Source organism: Mauremys mutica, chromosome 18 (assembly GCF_020497125.1).
Source record: "Mauremys mutica isolate MM-2020 ecotype Southern chromosome 18, ASM2049712v1, whole genome shotgun sequence".
NCBI classification, from domain to species: Eukaryota; Metazoa; Chordata; order Testudines; family Geoemydidae; genus Mauremys; species Mauremys mutica.
Window position 1 is genome coordinate 21,977,193 of NC_059089.1, and position 16,540 is coordinate 21,993,732.

General features: G+C 44.6%; 1 protein-coding gene across 3 annotated transcripts in view; it reads left to right on the forward strand.

Annotated features, from left to right (window-relative positions):
• The window catches only part of COL5A1 (collagen type V alpha 1 chain), a 237,398-nt gene that overhangs the window by 130,223 nt on the left and 90,635 nt on the right, over nt 1–16,540 (forward strand). For all 3 annotated transcript variants that reach the window (XM_044992343.1, XM_044992342.1, XM_044992344.1), the window contains exons 12-17: nt 4,921–4,995; nt 7,649–7,741; nt 11,172–11,228; nt 11,722–11,775; nt 13,217–13,270; nt 14,214–14,267. In XM_044992343.1, coding sequence (XP_044848278.1) covers nt 4,921–4,995; nt 7,649–7,741; nt 11,172–11,228; nt 11,722–11,775; nt 13,217–13,270; nt 14,214–14,267 — 387 coding nt within the window. The remainder of the gene's footprint in view (nt 1–4,920; nt 4,996–7,648; nt 7,742–11,171; nt 11,229–11,721; nt 11,776–13,216; nt 13,271–14,213; nt 14,268–16,540) is intronic.

Consider the following 16,540-nt stretch of genomic DNA (forward strand, 5'->3'; position numbering starts at 1 on the left):
CTGTCCAGTATATTGGTATTGCTTTATTCATCATTCTGGTTTGCTCATTCAGCACTGCATTGCCTGCCTGTGGTGAGGTCTATCAGGCTTTCTCTGCCCTCTGCTGGAGGCATCTGTGGCCTGACACTACCCATCCAAGGAAAATCCATGCAGACCAGGTGACAAACAAGACAGTCCTCCAGAGGCCTAGAAGGACCAGGGGCAAAAAGGACCAATCAACAACCAGCAGACCAGTTAAGAAGACTTGCCTGCTTTTATTCAGAGGCAGAGCTGGGTGGGACTGGGACAGGGAAATGGTTCCTCAGGGCTCACCCAGAAGTTGGGCCCTGGTCAGGACTTTACCCTAAGTGCCGCAACAAAGTGTTTGTATTTGAAGGGTTCTTTTCCTCTTTCTTTAAGAGTTGCTGTTTTCTTACTTGAGTGTTCGGAGACTGGCACCAAGCTTATGGCACAGACTGCCCTGCCCCAAGCTGGAGGCCAAACCTTGTAGACTAAGCGTGGAGGGGGGTTGGGGGGAGAGAGGGTGAAATGGCTATGGTACCACTCATGGCTCTGAAGGAAGCGCTACAGAGCAGCTCCGCCAGTCACACTGCCCCAAACCACGGGGAGTTCCAGCTGTGGGAGGGAGCCGTGGAACAACCCATGAGGAGATCACCTTAAGAAGGCTTAAGGAAGGATTTGAGGAGAAGAGGCATTTGGGAGATGGTTCCAAGTATATCCCCATGTTCCCAAGAAACTGTGAACTGGAATGAGCTGATGGAGAAAGGGAGCTCCTTTGGACCATGTGGCTTTAGCCAATGGAGCAAGGAAGGGCTCTTCCACATATCCAAGGTATAAATTAACCTGTCATCAGGAAGATATGGTGTTCTTACCACCACCACAGGGACATCACACCAGTCTGCCTTGGACTCTGCACAAGGAAGAACACCCGTCTCTTGGCACCCACAAGGTTAGACATGTTCAGAAGCTTTGTTCGGGCTGATAGACAGTCCTTCCCCTGATTTTATGCCGGGCATTGATCATGCCTCTCTCTGCAGAGTCCTTTATTTCTCAGAACTGTGTGTGTTTCCTGAGCGCTCGGCCCTAAGGTGCGAACAGTTTCTTTCTGTCATTGTGTCTTTACAAGTGGATGATTAAAGAACGACATGCCGAGTGAATGAATGTAGCCAAACGGCAGGGGGACGGCAGCGATTTATTGAGTGTCACAGGCCATCCGAACTGAATTCCAAAGCATTCATGAAGAGAATACAAACACCAGCTCCGGAAAACATCCTTCCTGCCATTCAGCAGAGAAACGTATCATGATCCCTGTCTCAGGAGAGCGCCATGGATTTCTCCAGATCGCTCTGCTCCTTGTGAGGCAAATGCACAGCTGTTTTCTTTTGTCTTTCTCCTTTGAGAATGTGTTAATTAGTTGGATAACACCCCGGATGCTTCTACCCTTTTACACACTGTGCCATGCAATAGAGAACGAAATAGAATAATAGGCCAGATCCGTAGCTAGCATACTGTCTCCAAGTTCCATTGAAGTAGGTGGAGCTACACTCATTTACACCAGTTGAGGATCTGGCCCTGAGACTGTACATCCATGCACCTCTTTTAGGGTAGCATTGAGGCCAATGCTAAAATGTCCATTGGCTTCGCAGGCACCGCATCTGGGTCTCAGACCTTTGTTATGGTTCTGAAATGTTTGTCGGAAGGTCTTGGGTGCCCTTCTCCTTCTAGGTTTCAGGTGTCACCTGGTTTAGAAGTGCTGAAATACCAGTTGAAAGGCTTTTCTCACAGACATTTGGGCCAGCAATGGAAGTATCAGAAATCTAATCCTTTGAGATTTCTGGACCAAATTTGGAGGCCCAAAAAATTGGGCTAAAATCCTGACCAGCGTCCATATTCCATTAGCATTTGCAAGCAGTGTGAAGCTTTGCAGCACTCCTTAGCTGTTGGAAATCGGCATAGCAGCATTGACTTCATTGGAGCCACCCCAATTTACACTGGCGTGCAACAGTTTTCTTTTAAAGTTACTCAAAGGCCTTTGGAAAACTGAACTGAATTTAAATTTGAGGTATTTTGAAAATACACCCCCTCCCCACGACAAACGTGCTTGTGTAATAACATTTTATCAACACTCGTTTGACAGAATACATGAAGAGAGATAAACAAACCCAGCGCTGATCAATCATACATCAGGACCGTGGGGGCGAAGTGGAGAGAAAGAGTTTATTATAGAAGACAACTTTGGCCTAAATTATTTATTGTGCTTTTAATCCAACAGATGGGACTGTTTACCTGTCAACTCCTCATCAGCTGAGTCAGGGACTCCTGTGTCGAAGTGGCTAAGTAAACAAAGTGGAAGTAACATCGTGAGCTAGTCTTGAAAAATGGATAGGTGGATTTGATATGCAGCCTGCCTCCAGCAGCTGAGGGGACTGCTTGTGTTTTCTGCTGATAAATCACTGGCTGTTGTGGCTGTTTACTGCAGGTTTTCAAGCTGTGTTATTATTCTGGGTCAGTTGGAGGGTGACGTGAACCCTGGATTCTTCATCTGTAATGTTCTCCGGTGCCTCTAATTATGGGGCAGCACATATCTAAGTAGTCTAGCTGGTGTATGTGTAGTCCAGTGTAGGGTTGGGCAGTGTTGTTTTCCCTAACTGTGGACTCGCTAATCATGGGCTTGAAAATTGGCCTGGCCTGGTATTGGGTGCCCTTTTGAGAAAGGGAGAGAGAGCGCGAGCACGGGAGAGAGACGGGAAGAAATCCAAGGAAACAAGAGTGAACAGAGTTTAAAAAAAACCAACACACACACACAATGCAGAGAGAATGTGAAAAGAGAGGGAGGGAGAAGAAGTGTATTCTAATACAAAAATAGATAAAGTACATAGAGCATGTAAGGAGGCAGGGTGGCCTGGTGCTTAAGACACAGAACTAAGAGCAGGACACCTGGGTTCAGTTCCCCGTTCTGCCACAGACTCACTGAGTGACCTTGGGCAAATCACTTAGGATATATTTTTCAAAGCACCTAACTGACTTAGGAGCCTCAGGGTATGTCTACAGTGCGATAAATAAAACCCAGGGCACTGAGGCTGAGAACTCGGGTCAGCTGACTCTGGCACTTGGAGCTCAGGAGGTGGGGTTACAAAATAGCAGTGTGGGCTGGAGCCTGGGCTCTGAGACTCTTGTTCCTCGAATGTTTGCACTGAAGTTTTACAACCCCACAGCCTGCGTCTCACGAACCCGAGTCAGCTAACTTAGACCTGCCACGGTCATGCCATGGGCCTTTTATTGTTGTGTAGACATACCCGAAGTCTCGTTTTCAAAAGTGACTTAGGTCAGGTAGGAGCCTACGTCTGATTGAAAGTCAGTGGGAGCTAGGTGCCTAAATACCTTTAAAAATCTGGCCCTGAGCTGCTTTCAAAACTGGAAAATTTTACCCAGTCTCTCTGGGCCTCTGTCTCTCCCCCAGCCATCACCACCCTCCCTTTGTCTTGTCTGTTTACATAGTAAGCTCTTTGTAGCAGAGATCGTCTCTTATTACGTGTATCCACAGCACCTGATCTCTAGGCACTCCAGTACAATTCATCACAAGGAAGGCGACTCATTGTGCCAGGGTGGTGGTGTCATAGTTCTGGTGTTTGCCTGGGGTGAAGGTGACTGTGTTTGCAGATCATTGATTCGAGAATTAGAATGAGCAAGATTCCGGTCTGTGTTTCTTGTATATCCATTCAAGAATTCAGATTCTTCAGCACCTCCTGGGGGGGAAGAGCCTAGACAGACAATATCATCCATGACATGCAAAATCAGACAGGCGCAAAAAAAGAAAAAGCAACTCTTTGCACATACTCAGAGAGACCGTACTTTTAAGGGCTCAGAATGGCTGGTGCAGCTCACCAATCCTGCTCCAGAGAATTTCCCAAGAGGAATTTATGCATCTTTCATTTAAGAAGAGGGGAAAAGTAAAATTAATATGAGACCTTATTAAGTAACTGCAGGAAGATGGTGGATTACACCTGAAACTAGAAATGTTCCCTCAGATAGGGCCCAATCCTGCCATCATTGAAATGAATGGCAAGACTGCTATTGACTTCATAGGATGGGATCAAGTCTACAATGCCCACAGCTTTGCATGCTAATGGGAAAATTGGAATTATGCATGCACCTTGAGTAGTTAGATGTCGTCCTCATTTGCGTGCTGTATTGCTGGATGTCTGTGAAAATTTGGAATTTTCTGCAGGCACAGAATTGTGAGTGCAAATAATCTGGAGACTGTTTTAGGAAAGTTGGATCTATGTTGTTATTTAGAGTTTAATGCGTAGGTTGTTCCTATAGAGTGAGATCAAGGTCCTCGACTCATGCAAGTCAGTGGAGCTTTGCTGATTTACACCAGCTGATTGTTTGGCCCAAGGCAGAGGACAAAAGAACACCAAAAAATACAATGAAAAGAAAGAAATGACCCAGGCAATTAAACATGTGGAAGAATAAATACATTTCGATGCATTTCTGCTTCACTGCTCTGAGTTATATTTTACACCAGGTTTTATATACGGTTTTAATAGGGCTTAATATACTCAACTAAAGATTCATAGCATTGATCTGGAACATTGCACAGGCTTTTATTGTTCATCTGAAAATTGCTCATGGCTGACTTGAAACTATGGAGGGAAGGGAGCAGGGGGATGGAATTACTAAGAAATACCATATGTGTTTAAGCAACACACTACAGGCCGTTGTAAATATCTCTATGCCGCCAGCCTTATCATCGATCTGGATACCATCAAAATGTGTATATATCTGAGTGTTCTTGGCTTTGCCAAGGCTAATGAGAAGCAAAGGCCCTTCCAGCTACAGCAACCTGTGGGGGAGATTGAATTAAATAATATATACATACATGCTGTAGTGATTTCTCTTTATTTCTTCCCTTTGTAGGGACCTCCTGGCCGGCCAGGTCTTCCAGGAGCAGATGGGTTACCAGGACCACCAGGGACAATGCTCATGCTGCCTGTAAGTACAATTGTAACAAAAGGGCATGGTTAATATTGAAGACTGGAGATCAGGAGTCCTGCACTTTGCTACTGACACCCTCTCTGTCCTTGGGGGAGTTACTTCACCTCATTGTGACCCTCTTTCCCCTTTTGTGGAATAGACACCCAACACACAACCTGTGGAACTCATTGCCAGGGCACGTTTTGAAGGCCAAAACTATAACTGGGTTCAAAAGAGAATCAGATAAGTTCATGGAAGATAGGTCCATCAGTGGCTATTGGCCAAGATGGTCAGGGATGCAACCCCATGCTCTGGGAGTCCCTAAACCTCTGACTGCCAGATGCTGGGTCTGGACAACAGGGGATGGATCACTTGATAACTGCCCTATTCTGTTCATTTCCTTAGAAGCATCTGGCCACTGTCGGAAGACAGGATACTGGGCTCGGTGGACCATTGGTCTGACTCAGTATGGCCGGTCTTATGTAAATTATTACCCACCTTTTGTAAAATGCTGTGAGCTCTTCATATGGGAAAAGAAATGGGTAAGTAGGCTAAACATTTCTAAATTGACCCATGATTTCAAGTGCTTCAATTCTGCTGGACCCAACTTGAGACACCTAAAGTGGGCTCAATTTTCAGAAAGTGCTGAACACTTGTCTGAAATTTGTGAAAGTGCTGAAATTCAGGGCCATTTAAAGGGGTCTCAAATTGGACATCCAATATTTGTAGGCGACGAAATGAACTAGTCACTTTTGAAGATCGTGGCACTGTTCTTTCTAGATGCCAGTCGAGCAAGCATTGAGCCAGCCCTCTCGGTCCTGGGACACCAAAGGAATGAGGACGAGTGTATTTTGTCTCTGCTTTGATGTGACAGAACCCAAAGGAGCCTAGCGGCTGGAAAATAAGCAGTTGGGTACTAAGAGAAGAGTCTTAAATAAAAACCACTGTGCACTTGTAGAGGTTCCAAATGGGAGGGTAGGTTCCTGGCAGGGAGCCTAGTGCTGCTAAGGCCAACTGCACAACATTGTTACAATGTTTAGCTGGCCATTACAATACCTCTTCTGGCCCATAAAGTAACCAGCCCTGGGCCCGTAAATTGTGGGGTTTGGTTCAGTTGGCCAAGTTCATGTTGGAACTTGGTTTCATTGCCTCTCGCTATGCAACAGGCCGAGGTGAAACCCAGGTGAAGCAATATTACCAACTAGGACCTACAGTTGGTCTGCAGTTTCACTCTTGGAATGCTCTAAAGACATTGGGAATTAGGCCAGTAACAGGGTATTGCCACAGGAACATAGGTTCAGAGATGTCAGAGGTGGGAAGAGCCTTCGTCCTCCTGAAGTTCAGGAAAATAATGTTCCAACAGAAGGCATGTCCAATATCAACAGCTTACATTTTCGAGTGCTTTCCATGCCAAAGCATCCCAAAACACTTCATAAACTATGGGCTGAATTCTACTCCTTGAAGCATACTTCAGCACTGGACAAAATCTGAGCCACTGCCTTTCTCCCTGCCGTAAAATAGATCTAAAAACCAGGCATCCTGCCCCTTCACTGTAGTAAAGTTTTTAATTAGTGTTTGGAAAGCACTCTGAGATCCCTCAGTGAGAAAGCATCACGCAAAGCTGCAGAGCACAGCGAATGCATCCAGGAATGGGCGTTTCTGCTGGCCCAGTGTTGTTATCTCCTCATAGGCCGCTGTAGATTGGACTAATCCAAGCTCAAATGTTTACCTGTTTGGACTGTGTCCTATTTTCCAAGCAAATGTCAGGTGTCCTGGCATGGGGAGCTAGTATCTCAGGAATAGCTTTTAAAACACACAAGCACAAACCTATAGGCCTTGTGCTAGAAACATAGGCTATGTACTCTAGTAAACTGGAGACTAAAGCCAAGTGATTCGTTCCCATCCTCATGCAATCACATCTGCAGGGTTTTCCTGACCAAGAGCAGCTGGGAGGAGAGCATCAGGCCTATGAATGTTCTGGCTTTAAAGTTTTGAGCTGATGATGAATCCTTAAGGTTTTAAAGCATATATCAGGGGTCGGCAACCTTTCAGAAGTGGTGTGCTGAGTCGTCATTTATTCACTCTAATTTAAGGTTTCGTGTGCTGGTAATACATTTTAATGTGTTTAGAAGGTCTCTTTCTATAAGTCTATAATATATAACTAAACTATTGTTGTATGTAAAGTAAATAAGGTTTTTAAAATGTTTAAGACGTTTCATTTAAAATTAAATTAAAATGCAGATCTCCCCGGACCGGTGGCCAGGACCCAGGCAGTGTGAGTGCCGCTGAAAATCAGCTCGCGTGCCGCCTTCAGCATACGTGCCATAGGTTGCCTACCCCTGGCATATATTATGATCTCATGCATTTTATCCATGGATTGTTTTGAACTTCAATGATTTACTTTGCAGGTGTTTAACTGGGAAGAACATGGCTTGTACCATAAATAAGACAGATCACCTGTCTGGTTTTCCCATCAGAAGCAAATGTCACAGGGCTCTGAGAGAAGGCGCTAGACAAGCGTGGCAGTTAGTAAGTTCGTCAGAGACCAGTAGGGCAGTGACTGAGCTGAGCTCGCCAATCCAGCCAGGCGGAATAGAAACGCTGTAGGAAGTCAGGTGAGGGAGAGAGGGAATAGACAGCAGCACAGTCACATGCATCTTGTTCCTTACAGTTCCGCTTTACTGGGGGAGGAGATGGTGGCTCAAAAGGACCTCTCGTTTCAGCACAGGAATCCCAAGCTCAAGCTATACTGCAACAGGCCAGGGTAAGTGGGGATGTCTCTTTTCTCTAGTGCCTTTGGAAGAAATGCACCCAGGTGATGTGTCTCAACATTGGCTGTGATTTTGTACCGGGCATGGTAATGTGACCCCATGTGATAGCCATCTTAGCATACTTTGGCCTATCAATAACAGCTAGAGATGAGCCAAACCCAAAACTATGGTTCAAAATGCCCCCACACCTTTTGCACCAAATCCTCTGCTGGTGTAAATAGGCATAGAGCTGTGGGCTTCAGTGGAGTTCTGCTGTTTACAAGACTTGGTTCTTTGTGCTCAAAACCCCCGGCCAAAGTTTTGTATGTTTTTATTTTTTGAGTATATCACTCTCAATAAATAAATGAATGTCACAGATGTAAGTTGTTTCTCAGCTCCATGAATGTCAGCCTGCAGATCACAATTTCTTTTAATGTATTCATTGGAAAGTATGTGATGAGTATCCTGGCAAATATTTTTTTACATATATTGAATCCTGTGGATTTATTGTAAAAACGTCCCTATCCGGGTTTGTTATTCGAGCTGTATTGGTTACCTCTGATTGGTCACACGTGTCCCGCGATATTATATCTGCTCCCTGATTGGATGAACATGCAGGCCCTTAAGGTCCAAATGTTCACATGTTCAAATGAAAACTTTGGTTCCAGCGAATACAACGCTGAAATTCACTTTCCATGAGCATTTGTGTGAGAGAAAACTGTCATTTGCCTGTGTGAAGTGAAAACCCACTAGATACATTATGGCACAAGGAAATCCATTTAAGAATGTGAGCGTTTCTCCATAAATAGGGACTAGATTGTGGCTTTAGACACAGCCATGAACAAAGGCTGGCGTGTAAACTGCACCCACTCAGGAGTATTCCAAGGAGGTAGTGTGCTCAGGGACACCCCTTTGAGGCACAATCCCTTCCCTGCTTCCTCCTCACGGGAGGTAGTAATTTAGGCTACAAGATAGGGATGAGATTTCCCAGCTCTTGTACACATACTGCGCTAGCCCTCATCAGACTAGTGTGAGTGTCAATACAATTGTGGCCACGGCAGCACAGGGAGCCACAGTGGAAGCATGATTTAGCCTGAAACCAGTGGGTATGTACTTGGCACATCTCAGCCATGCCTCTGTTGCTGCTACCCATGCTGCTGCAGTCACACTTCTGTTTATATACATGCTCATTGTACAAAAGCAAGGGTATGTGTACAAAAGCAAGGAACTCACACTCCTAGCTCGTAGTGTAGACACAGTCTTAGTCTTGGCCTTTTCTGGCTGCAAATTATCAGCACCTGCACATGTACCCCTGCACTGGCTGGTCGGCTCCAGCCATTGAGCTCAGGGTATGGAACCCAGGTTTTCATTCATTTCTCACTACAAACTGTCCTGTTTCCCCATCCCTTCAGTTTCCTTTCGGAGACACGTTGGAGGATCATGTTTCTAACCAATGCCTACTTAGTGCCAGTGTTAGGGCTAGTTTAAAAACTTTTAGTTAAAACTTGTTTTGATGGGAAATGGGCTTTTTGACTAAATTATTTGTGTGTGTGTGTGTGTGTGTGTGTGTGTGTGTTGTGTGTGTGTGTGTGTAAAGTGTCTGCTCTTCTGTAAAACTTTTGATTTTTTTTCTTTTTGACAAGAAAACAAAAACTGAAAAAGGACATTTTCCCCCTCTCCCCGGGGAATATTTCAACTGTTCTTTGAAAAACCATAAATCCCCCAGCTGATTTTTTTTCATTCAGTTTTTAGCCAAACTTTTTCAGTTATCAGTTGGTGAAAACAGGAGAGGGGTGAGGGGAACAAGCACACAGTTTATGGGTTTATGGTTTTCCGATGAAAAGTTAAAATTTTCCACAAGGGGAGCGGGGGGGAAACAGCTCTACCCTGACCAGCTGTACCCTGCGTACAGACCTTGCCATTTGAACTGGGATCATTAATAAGAAAATTGAGATCAAAGTCTTCCATGGTGAAGGCTGAAAGGGTTTGGGGGAGGCTGAGAGAGGAAAGGGAATCCTAAGATGGGTAGATTTTTCTTCTCTTGTTTTTGGTTAATTACATTATTAAAGTGATATATTCCCCTGAAATTTGATTCTTTGTAAAGAGGCCAAATGTTGTCCCAGCTGGCAGTATTTCAGAGCAGCTCATTTTTATTGGGCAGTGGTAAAAAAAAATAAAAGTTATAAATAATCTAACATTTGTGTAATATTTATTTCATTACAAGTGCAGGCACGGGTAGATTTTAATTACTGGAGCACGGACATAATTAGCAGTCTTTTAAAGTATTGAATTACTGCAATTGAACAAATTGTCCAAGTGGTGTTATAAAGTGTGGACAGTCCCATTACCTGCCGTGAAAATTATCGACTTGGTGCTGGCTATATAGCTTTTTAATGACTGGGTTTAAAAAAAATGAAGTTGAATTGCTGTTCTATTTATGGGAATATTAAATAGCAAAAAATCTGTAAATGGAACTGTCAAGATAGGCCCATTACTCAATGAAGGGGGAAAAATAATATCAGAAAACGTGGAACTAGCAGAGGTGCTTAATGACTTCTTTGTTTTGGTTTTCACCAAGAAGGTTGGTGGTGATTGGACGTCTAACATAGTGAATGCCAGTGAAAATGAGGCAGGATCAGAAGAGGCTAAAATAGGGAAAGAACAAGTTAAAAATTACTTGGACAAATTAGAAGTCTTAAAGTCACCAGGGCCTGATGAAATACTAGAATACTCAAGGAGCTGACTGAGGGGATATCTGAGCCATTAGCGATTATCTTTGAAAAGTCATGGAAGACAGGAGAGATTCAAGAAGACTGGAAAAGGGCAAACATAGTGCCCATCTATAAAAAGGGAAATAAGGACAACCAGTGTAAATCAACATAGCTCCACGGAGGTCAAACATCAGCTAAGGAACAGGCCTTTAGTGTTCGTGTGTATATGTACACATTTATCTATCAAGACAGGTTATAGTCTCTACGTAAGAGACAGGCTTCCCTACATAAGGTACACTCCCTGTACTGCAGAGTAAACATACACTGTCTCCAGAAATGGTTATACACATATGCTGGAAACAATGTACGTTCTATTCAATAGGAGCATGTAGGGAGAGTTAACACTCCATATCTGTACTAGGCTGTCTGGGGCACCTTCGTTCCTGGTCTAACTGCACTGAAGTCAAGGAAGTTGTATCAGGGATGAATTTGGGCCTCTTTGGATGAATTGGACACATGGTTTGTTTTATGCACACTGTGCCAAAGCCCATTGGCTTTAATGATGTTGCACCAGCATCTGCCACTAGTGATTTTGGCCCACTGTGCAAGATTTCTGGTCCCAGTGGTGTAGAGCCTTTGCTGGTGACAGCACAAGGTGTGGGTCGTGCTGGCTTTGGTTGTGTCTGGCAGTAGGATGTAGAGGAAACTGGATGATTTTCTCTTTCTGTTGCAGTTGGCGTTGAGAGGACCTGCTGGCCCTATGGGTCTTACTGGAAGACCAGGCCCCGTGGTAAGTAAGTAGCCAAACACTGAGGACAAGAAGGCAAAGCTGACACCAGGGCACTGCCTTGGAATTGGATCTCTGATATTATTAGTGCCCTGATTGTCAGAGGGCCTTCGTTTTGCTGACACACACATTTATGCACCCGGTCTCTGGCCTCTGCTCACTGTCCCATGCCCCTGTGTAGGGATTTGGATGTGCACACTGCTTTGGGGCAAACAGTCTTGCCACAGCTTCCCTGTGCTCCCCCACGTCAGCCAAGGTCCTTGTCGTCTTCTGTGAATGAAAGCTTGTGGCAGAGCGGCAGTGCACCAAACATGGCCACGCACTCCTGGAAAAGTGCTTGTTTCAGCACCCAGACCCTAATTGCTGGAGCAGTTGTTATTCTAATGTGTGGGTTCCCAGTCAACTCTCGGGGTCCTGGGGGTTAATGGGTCTTTCTTGACATTGTTCAAGTCTTGTCCATGGCAAAGCTTAACCTAACAGTATTGTGCATCCGTAGGGACCCCCAGGCAGCGGAGGACTAAAAGGTGAACCAGGAGACCTTGGGCCTCAGGTGCGTATGAGAAAATCACTTAATTTTCAAAAGGGGGTGGTGGTGAGATCTTGTCTAAAGCTACTAAGCCTGTAACCAGGGCTTTTATAGTGGCCCACATGGAGGAAGAACTCAGGCTTTCTAAAGGGTGAACCAAATTGGACAGATATGAAAATATGTTCTGTACCTAAGTGGGCATTTGAGTATACAAATACAGAGCTGAGAGATCCTGAGACAGTGGAATATTCCACATTGCCTGCCTTCTGAAGGGCATGCCAGTACTGACGATCCAGGAAATCAAATCCTGAAAGCCCTTACTTCCGTCTTAATCTTTTCCCAGGCAAACCTATCACTCAGTACATAGAGTATTTTGCTCCCTGTTTAAGTCCTATAAGATTCCGGGATGGGCTGACCAGGTTCAGTGGTGTGGATGGAGAATCATGCTCTCAGCATGCCATGCTGCTCCACTTGGGTAAGAAGGGAGGAAAATAGTGCTCTTGTCCATTCTACCTACCAGCACCTCTAAACCTGTATCAGCCTAAACCTCGTGATTTTATCTTCATCGCTAACAGTGCTTCCACGGGAATCAGTCTATCCACACAGCCTGGGCAAACACTGAATACAAGATGCAACAGGATTCTTGGAGGTCCCACCTTCATAACGCAGGCAGTAGGTCCAGTATAGAAATCCTGAAGGCCCCTAGTTAGTTCGTAGCTCCTGCTCAGGCAAAACTCCCATTTTCTACAGTGCAAAGCTCGAGTAAGGACTGAAGGATTTGCCTCCAGAACATGGAGTCAGCAACAAGTGTGGAATGGTTCACATGATTAAGATTTCCCTTTGGGGACACACCAATCAGTCCTCATGACACTGTGGGAGTTTCTTGTCCTCATCCCTTGCACAATGGACCTCGCTGGTATTTGATGTACGGAGGACTCTGTCCAGTGAGGTTAATGTCACATGTTCTGTGATCCCTGTGGCCTTTGCTAGAGGCATTGTCTTAGTTGGTACATTACTCCTCTCCTCTGGTTTCCACCCTTGTTCTTTTATCTCCGCTGAGCCACCTGAGGAATGCATGGATCTGCCTTTATACATTTGCTTACATTGGGCCAGGTTTACAAAGGGGTTTAGGCACCTAAGCCCGCAGATAGGGCTTTATAAACCACTTAAGTAGATAAGGTGATGAACTTCAAAGGATTTTCAATGGGAGGTAGGCACCTAATTCACTTTGGCGTTTTTTAAAATCCCGCTGGGTACCGATCTGCATCTCTAGGCACCTAAATATCTTTGTAAATCTGCCCAGTTGAAAAGATATGGCAAGATAGGACTTAACTGTTCTTTTAGCTGCACCGGACAGGCCTGGCTAGAGTGGGCCTGTGTCTTGGTGTTGTCCTCTGGAGAACATGCATATGGTGTATCATCATCTGCTTTGGTTTTTTTCCTCATTCTCTTCAACCTATTGCAGGGTCCACGAGGCACTCAAGGCCCCCCAGGCCCATCAGGAAAACCAGGCCGCAGGGTAGGTGCACTCAGAATCTCTCTGATGTATTTGAAATTGGCTTCCTGCTGCTGCCAAGCAACTGCTGAGGGAGAGGGGGCAATGAGAGTGTCCCTGAGAAGGTGATACATTGCGAGTGACTAGCTGCCCTATGTCACAAACCCATCCATGGGCTTCTGTGCATGGCAGATATCTGTAACAGGGAGGCCTCCCAGTACCTCTAAACTTATATATATATATATAATGGAGAGGCCTAACGGTCCTAAGGCATAAAGAGTGGGGTGAGGTGCATTTCCCATTCTATTCCATGTTTCCCATCTTCTCCAATATGGTTGCTCCTCAGTCGTCCAAAATATATCTGCATGCATGCATTGGGCCTGATCCTCTCTCACTGCTTTTGCTGTAACTCCATTGGAATCACTGGCTTACTCCGGATTCTCATTAGTGTGAGCGGAGGATCAGACCCATGGGATAGCATACGTTGTACTCATACCCTGTGCACACATCTCCATAGGTGCACGTTAAGAGGTTGAGCTTAAACGACATGTTGCTTCTGCATGCTAGAGCGTCAGCTCTGCTTGCTGGTGGGAGAATTAAGAAACTATTTTGCATGACCCACTCCTGGGTTATTAATACGTTTTTTAACTCATTATGATCTGTGAACACCATAATTAACATATCTTGCAATGTGCTGATTGATATTTTATTCATGTCTTCTCTTTTAAATCAATGGCCATATCCTGGCATCCAGGGTCCCTACCATTTTATATCGTACCCTTCGTTAGAGAGCCAGGCAAAAATAGGGCTGCTGCTGCCACAAAAACAGAGAGTCATTTTCTCCCCACAAGGGAAACAGTCCCATTGCCAGTGGATTCTGACTTAAATAAAACTTCATTCAGCCACAAGCCAAAGAGCAGATGTCCCTGTGGTCTTGCTCAGCTTTTTTGCGTTTCCTCTCTTTCAGGGACGTGCCGGCAGCGATGGTGCCCGGGGAATGCCAGGGCAGACAGGACCAAAGGTAGCTTTACATATTTATGTACTCTTTGCATTCACGTCTGCTCTCGCAAACACAAACCAAATGGACCCTAGACAGAAGGAATTCAGTCCACTAGGAAGGGAAGGGGTCCAGCAGTGTCTGTATAATCATGGGCTAGAAATATTAGAGGTGGAAATGAGTCACCAGGGTCAGACAAAAATAATGAGAGATTTTTGGTACAAGGTTTGTTAAACCAAAAAGTTCCTTAGAGTAAGAAATATGCTCCCTCTGTGTGTGTGGTTGAAGAGCAAAGACTTTGGAATCCCAATTATGAAAAACACACAATGAACAGTTGAAAACGTCATGAAATCAAACTACAGAAAAATACCCATTAACTGAGTAAGGAAACTTACAAAGTGTGTGGTGGAATTTTAATATCATATTTGAGATGAAATCCATTACTTCCCTGTCATCTTGTGCTATTATCAAGCAAGAAAGGAGCTGTTCCACCAAACTGAATGCAGACAAAGTTTGCCCAAGGAATTGTATATTAGAAGTGTTAAGTAGTTCATTGTGTAGATACTTAAAACTAGAATAGATAGGAGTTTCTTGATACAGAGAAAGGAGTCTGCAAACCATTTATCCAGTAAAGTTAACGAGTGTTGACTGCCCTCAGAGGAGTGAATGCCAGGGAGCCGTGAAAAACAGAATAATGAATAGTAGCCGAGATGGTGACTAATTCTATTGTGGGCAGACTTCAAGGGGCACTCTAGAACTTGACAAAAAAAATAGCCATCTTCTTACGGCTCATGTATCTTGTGTAGGCAACTTTGATTGCTTGCCGGGTGGATTTATCCTTTAAATTGCTCTGGCGTTACAGACTATTCCTACTTATAAAGTAGAGGGATGGAGAACAGGAGGAGAGGTGTGCAACTATAATTCCAATATAAGTTAAATTAGCATGAGTGCGTGTTTAGTGGCTGGCAGAGCAGGATGGGAGACAGGATTTCTGGATTCCCAACTTTGTTATTTACTGTGTGGCCGGGGACAAGTAACTTCAGCACTTACACAGGGATAACGAAACCTATTTTATGGGTGAGGTGTGCAAAGTCCAGCATCATAGATGGAAGCACCCAAAATCAATACCCCCTTTTTGTTTTCCTCTCAAATTCTGATCCTGGCATGATTTGCCCAAGGATGCCCAGGCTGTTTATTGTTACTCTCTAAGCATAAGGCCCCTTCTTCCTCCCCGCTTTTATTTATCTAGCAGGTTGTGGGCAAGAAGGTGTGTTGCAAGGGGTCAGCTGCTAAGAGCATGGTGCACTATAGAGGACGTTACAGTTACAGATGACTAAGCCATAGAGTGTGATGCCAACTAGTGATTTTCCTTGGTGAGGTGACTGGTTACTTATACACTCTACTTTGCAGACCCCAGCAGCTAGTTCCAGCATAGCCAAGTCTCTGCTGAACTGATCCATGGGAACGTCTCTGTTTTAGCTCAGAGGTGCAATTCCCAACTTTAGTCCTACACATGACTTCTTCCTATGAATTAAAACATCAATGGATAAGTGCTGCTGTGAGAGATCCTCCAACAAGCTCGGTTTGCACAGGATAAATCCTACCAGCTTCATGTGATGAACCTCTGCAGGGCAGAGACTACCCAGGATGCTGAATAATAGATGGATAGGAGTTTTATGATGTGCATTTTCTTTCCTCTTGGTTCTCAAATAAGACCAGAAACCTCAGTCACTTTATTGAAAGGAACATCCACTTAAACTCCAAAGTGAAGTCATCAGATTTAAGATCTGGCTATTTTCCTTCTTAGGCCATAAACTTTCTTGTCTTTGATCCTAATTTTATTAACTCAGTTTCCTGTTTCATTTCTTTTTTCCACTTGAGTCCCTAGCAGGATTACAGGGAAAGCTTTGGCCAGAAAGGTGGGATGCTTTCTGAGGGGACTTAGAGATTGAATTTGCAGAGGTGCTGATGGACATAGGAAAATTGGTATTTAGGTTGCTACCAGGGGGCTATGATTAGTAATGGCATGAAATTTAGACAGTGAAAATGTAGATTGAATATCTCAAAAACTTTCCAAAAGGGGGATGTGTTTGGCAGTAGAATACTGCCCCAGGGAAATGGGTGGAAGCCACATTGTTTGAGAAACAAAGATAGGCTGGAAAAATCATGACATGGACAATGGCAGTAATCGGCGAGATGGGTAAGATGACATCATGGAACTTTCTCATCTCTAGTTCTGACGTCCTTGGGGCTGTGATAAGAAGCCGAAACACTGTCCAATGCCTGTGCATAAAACT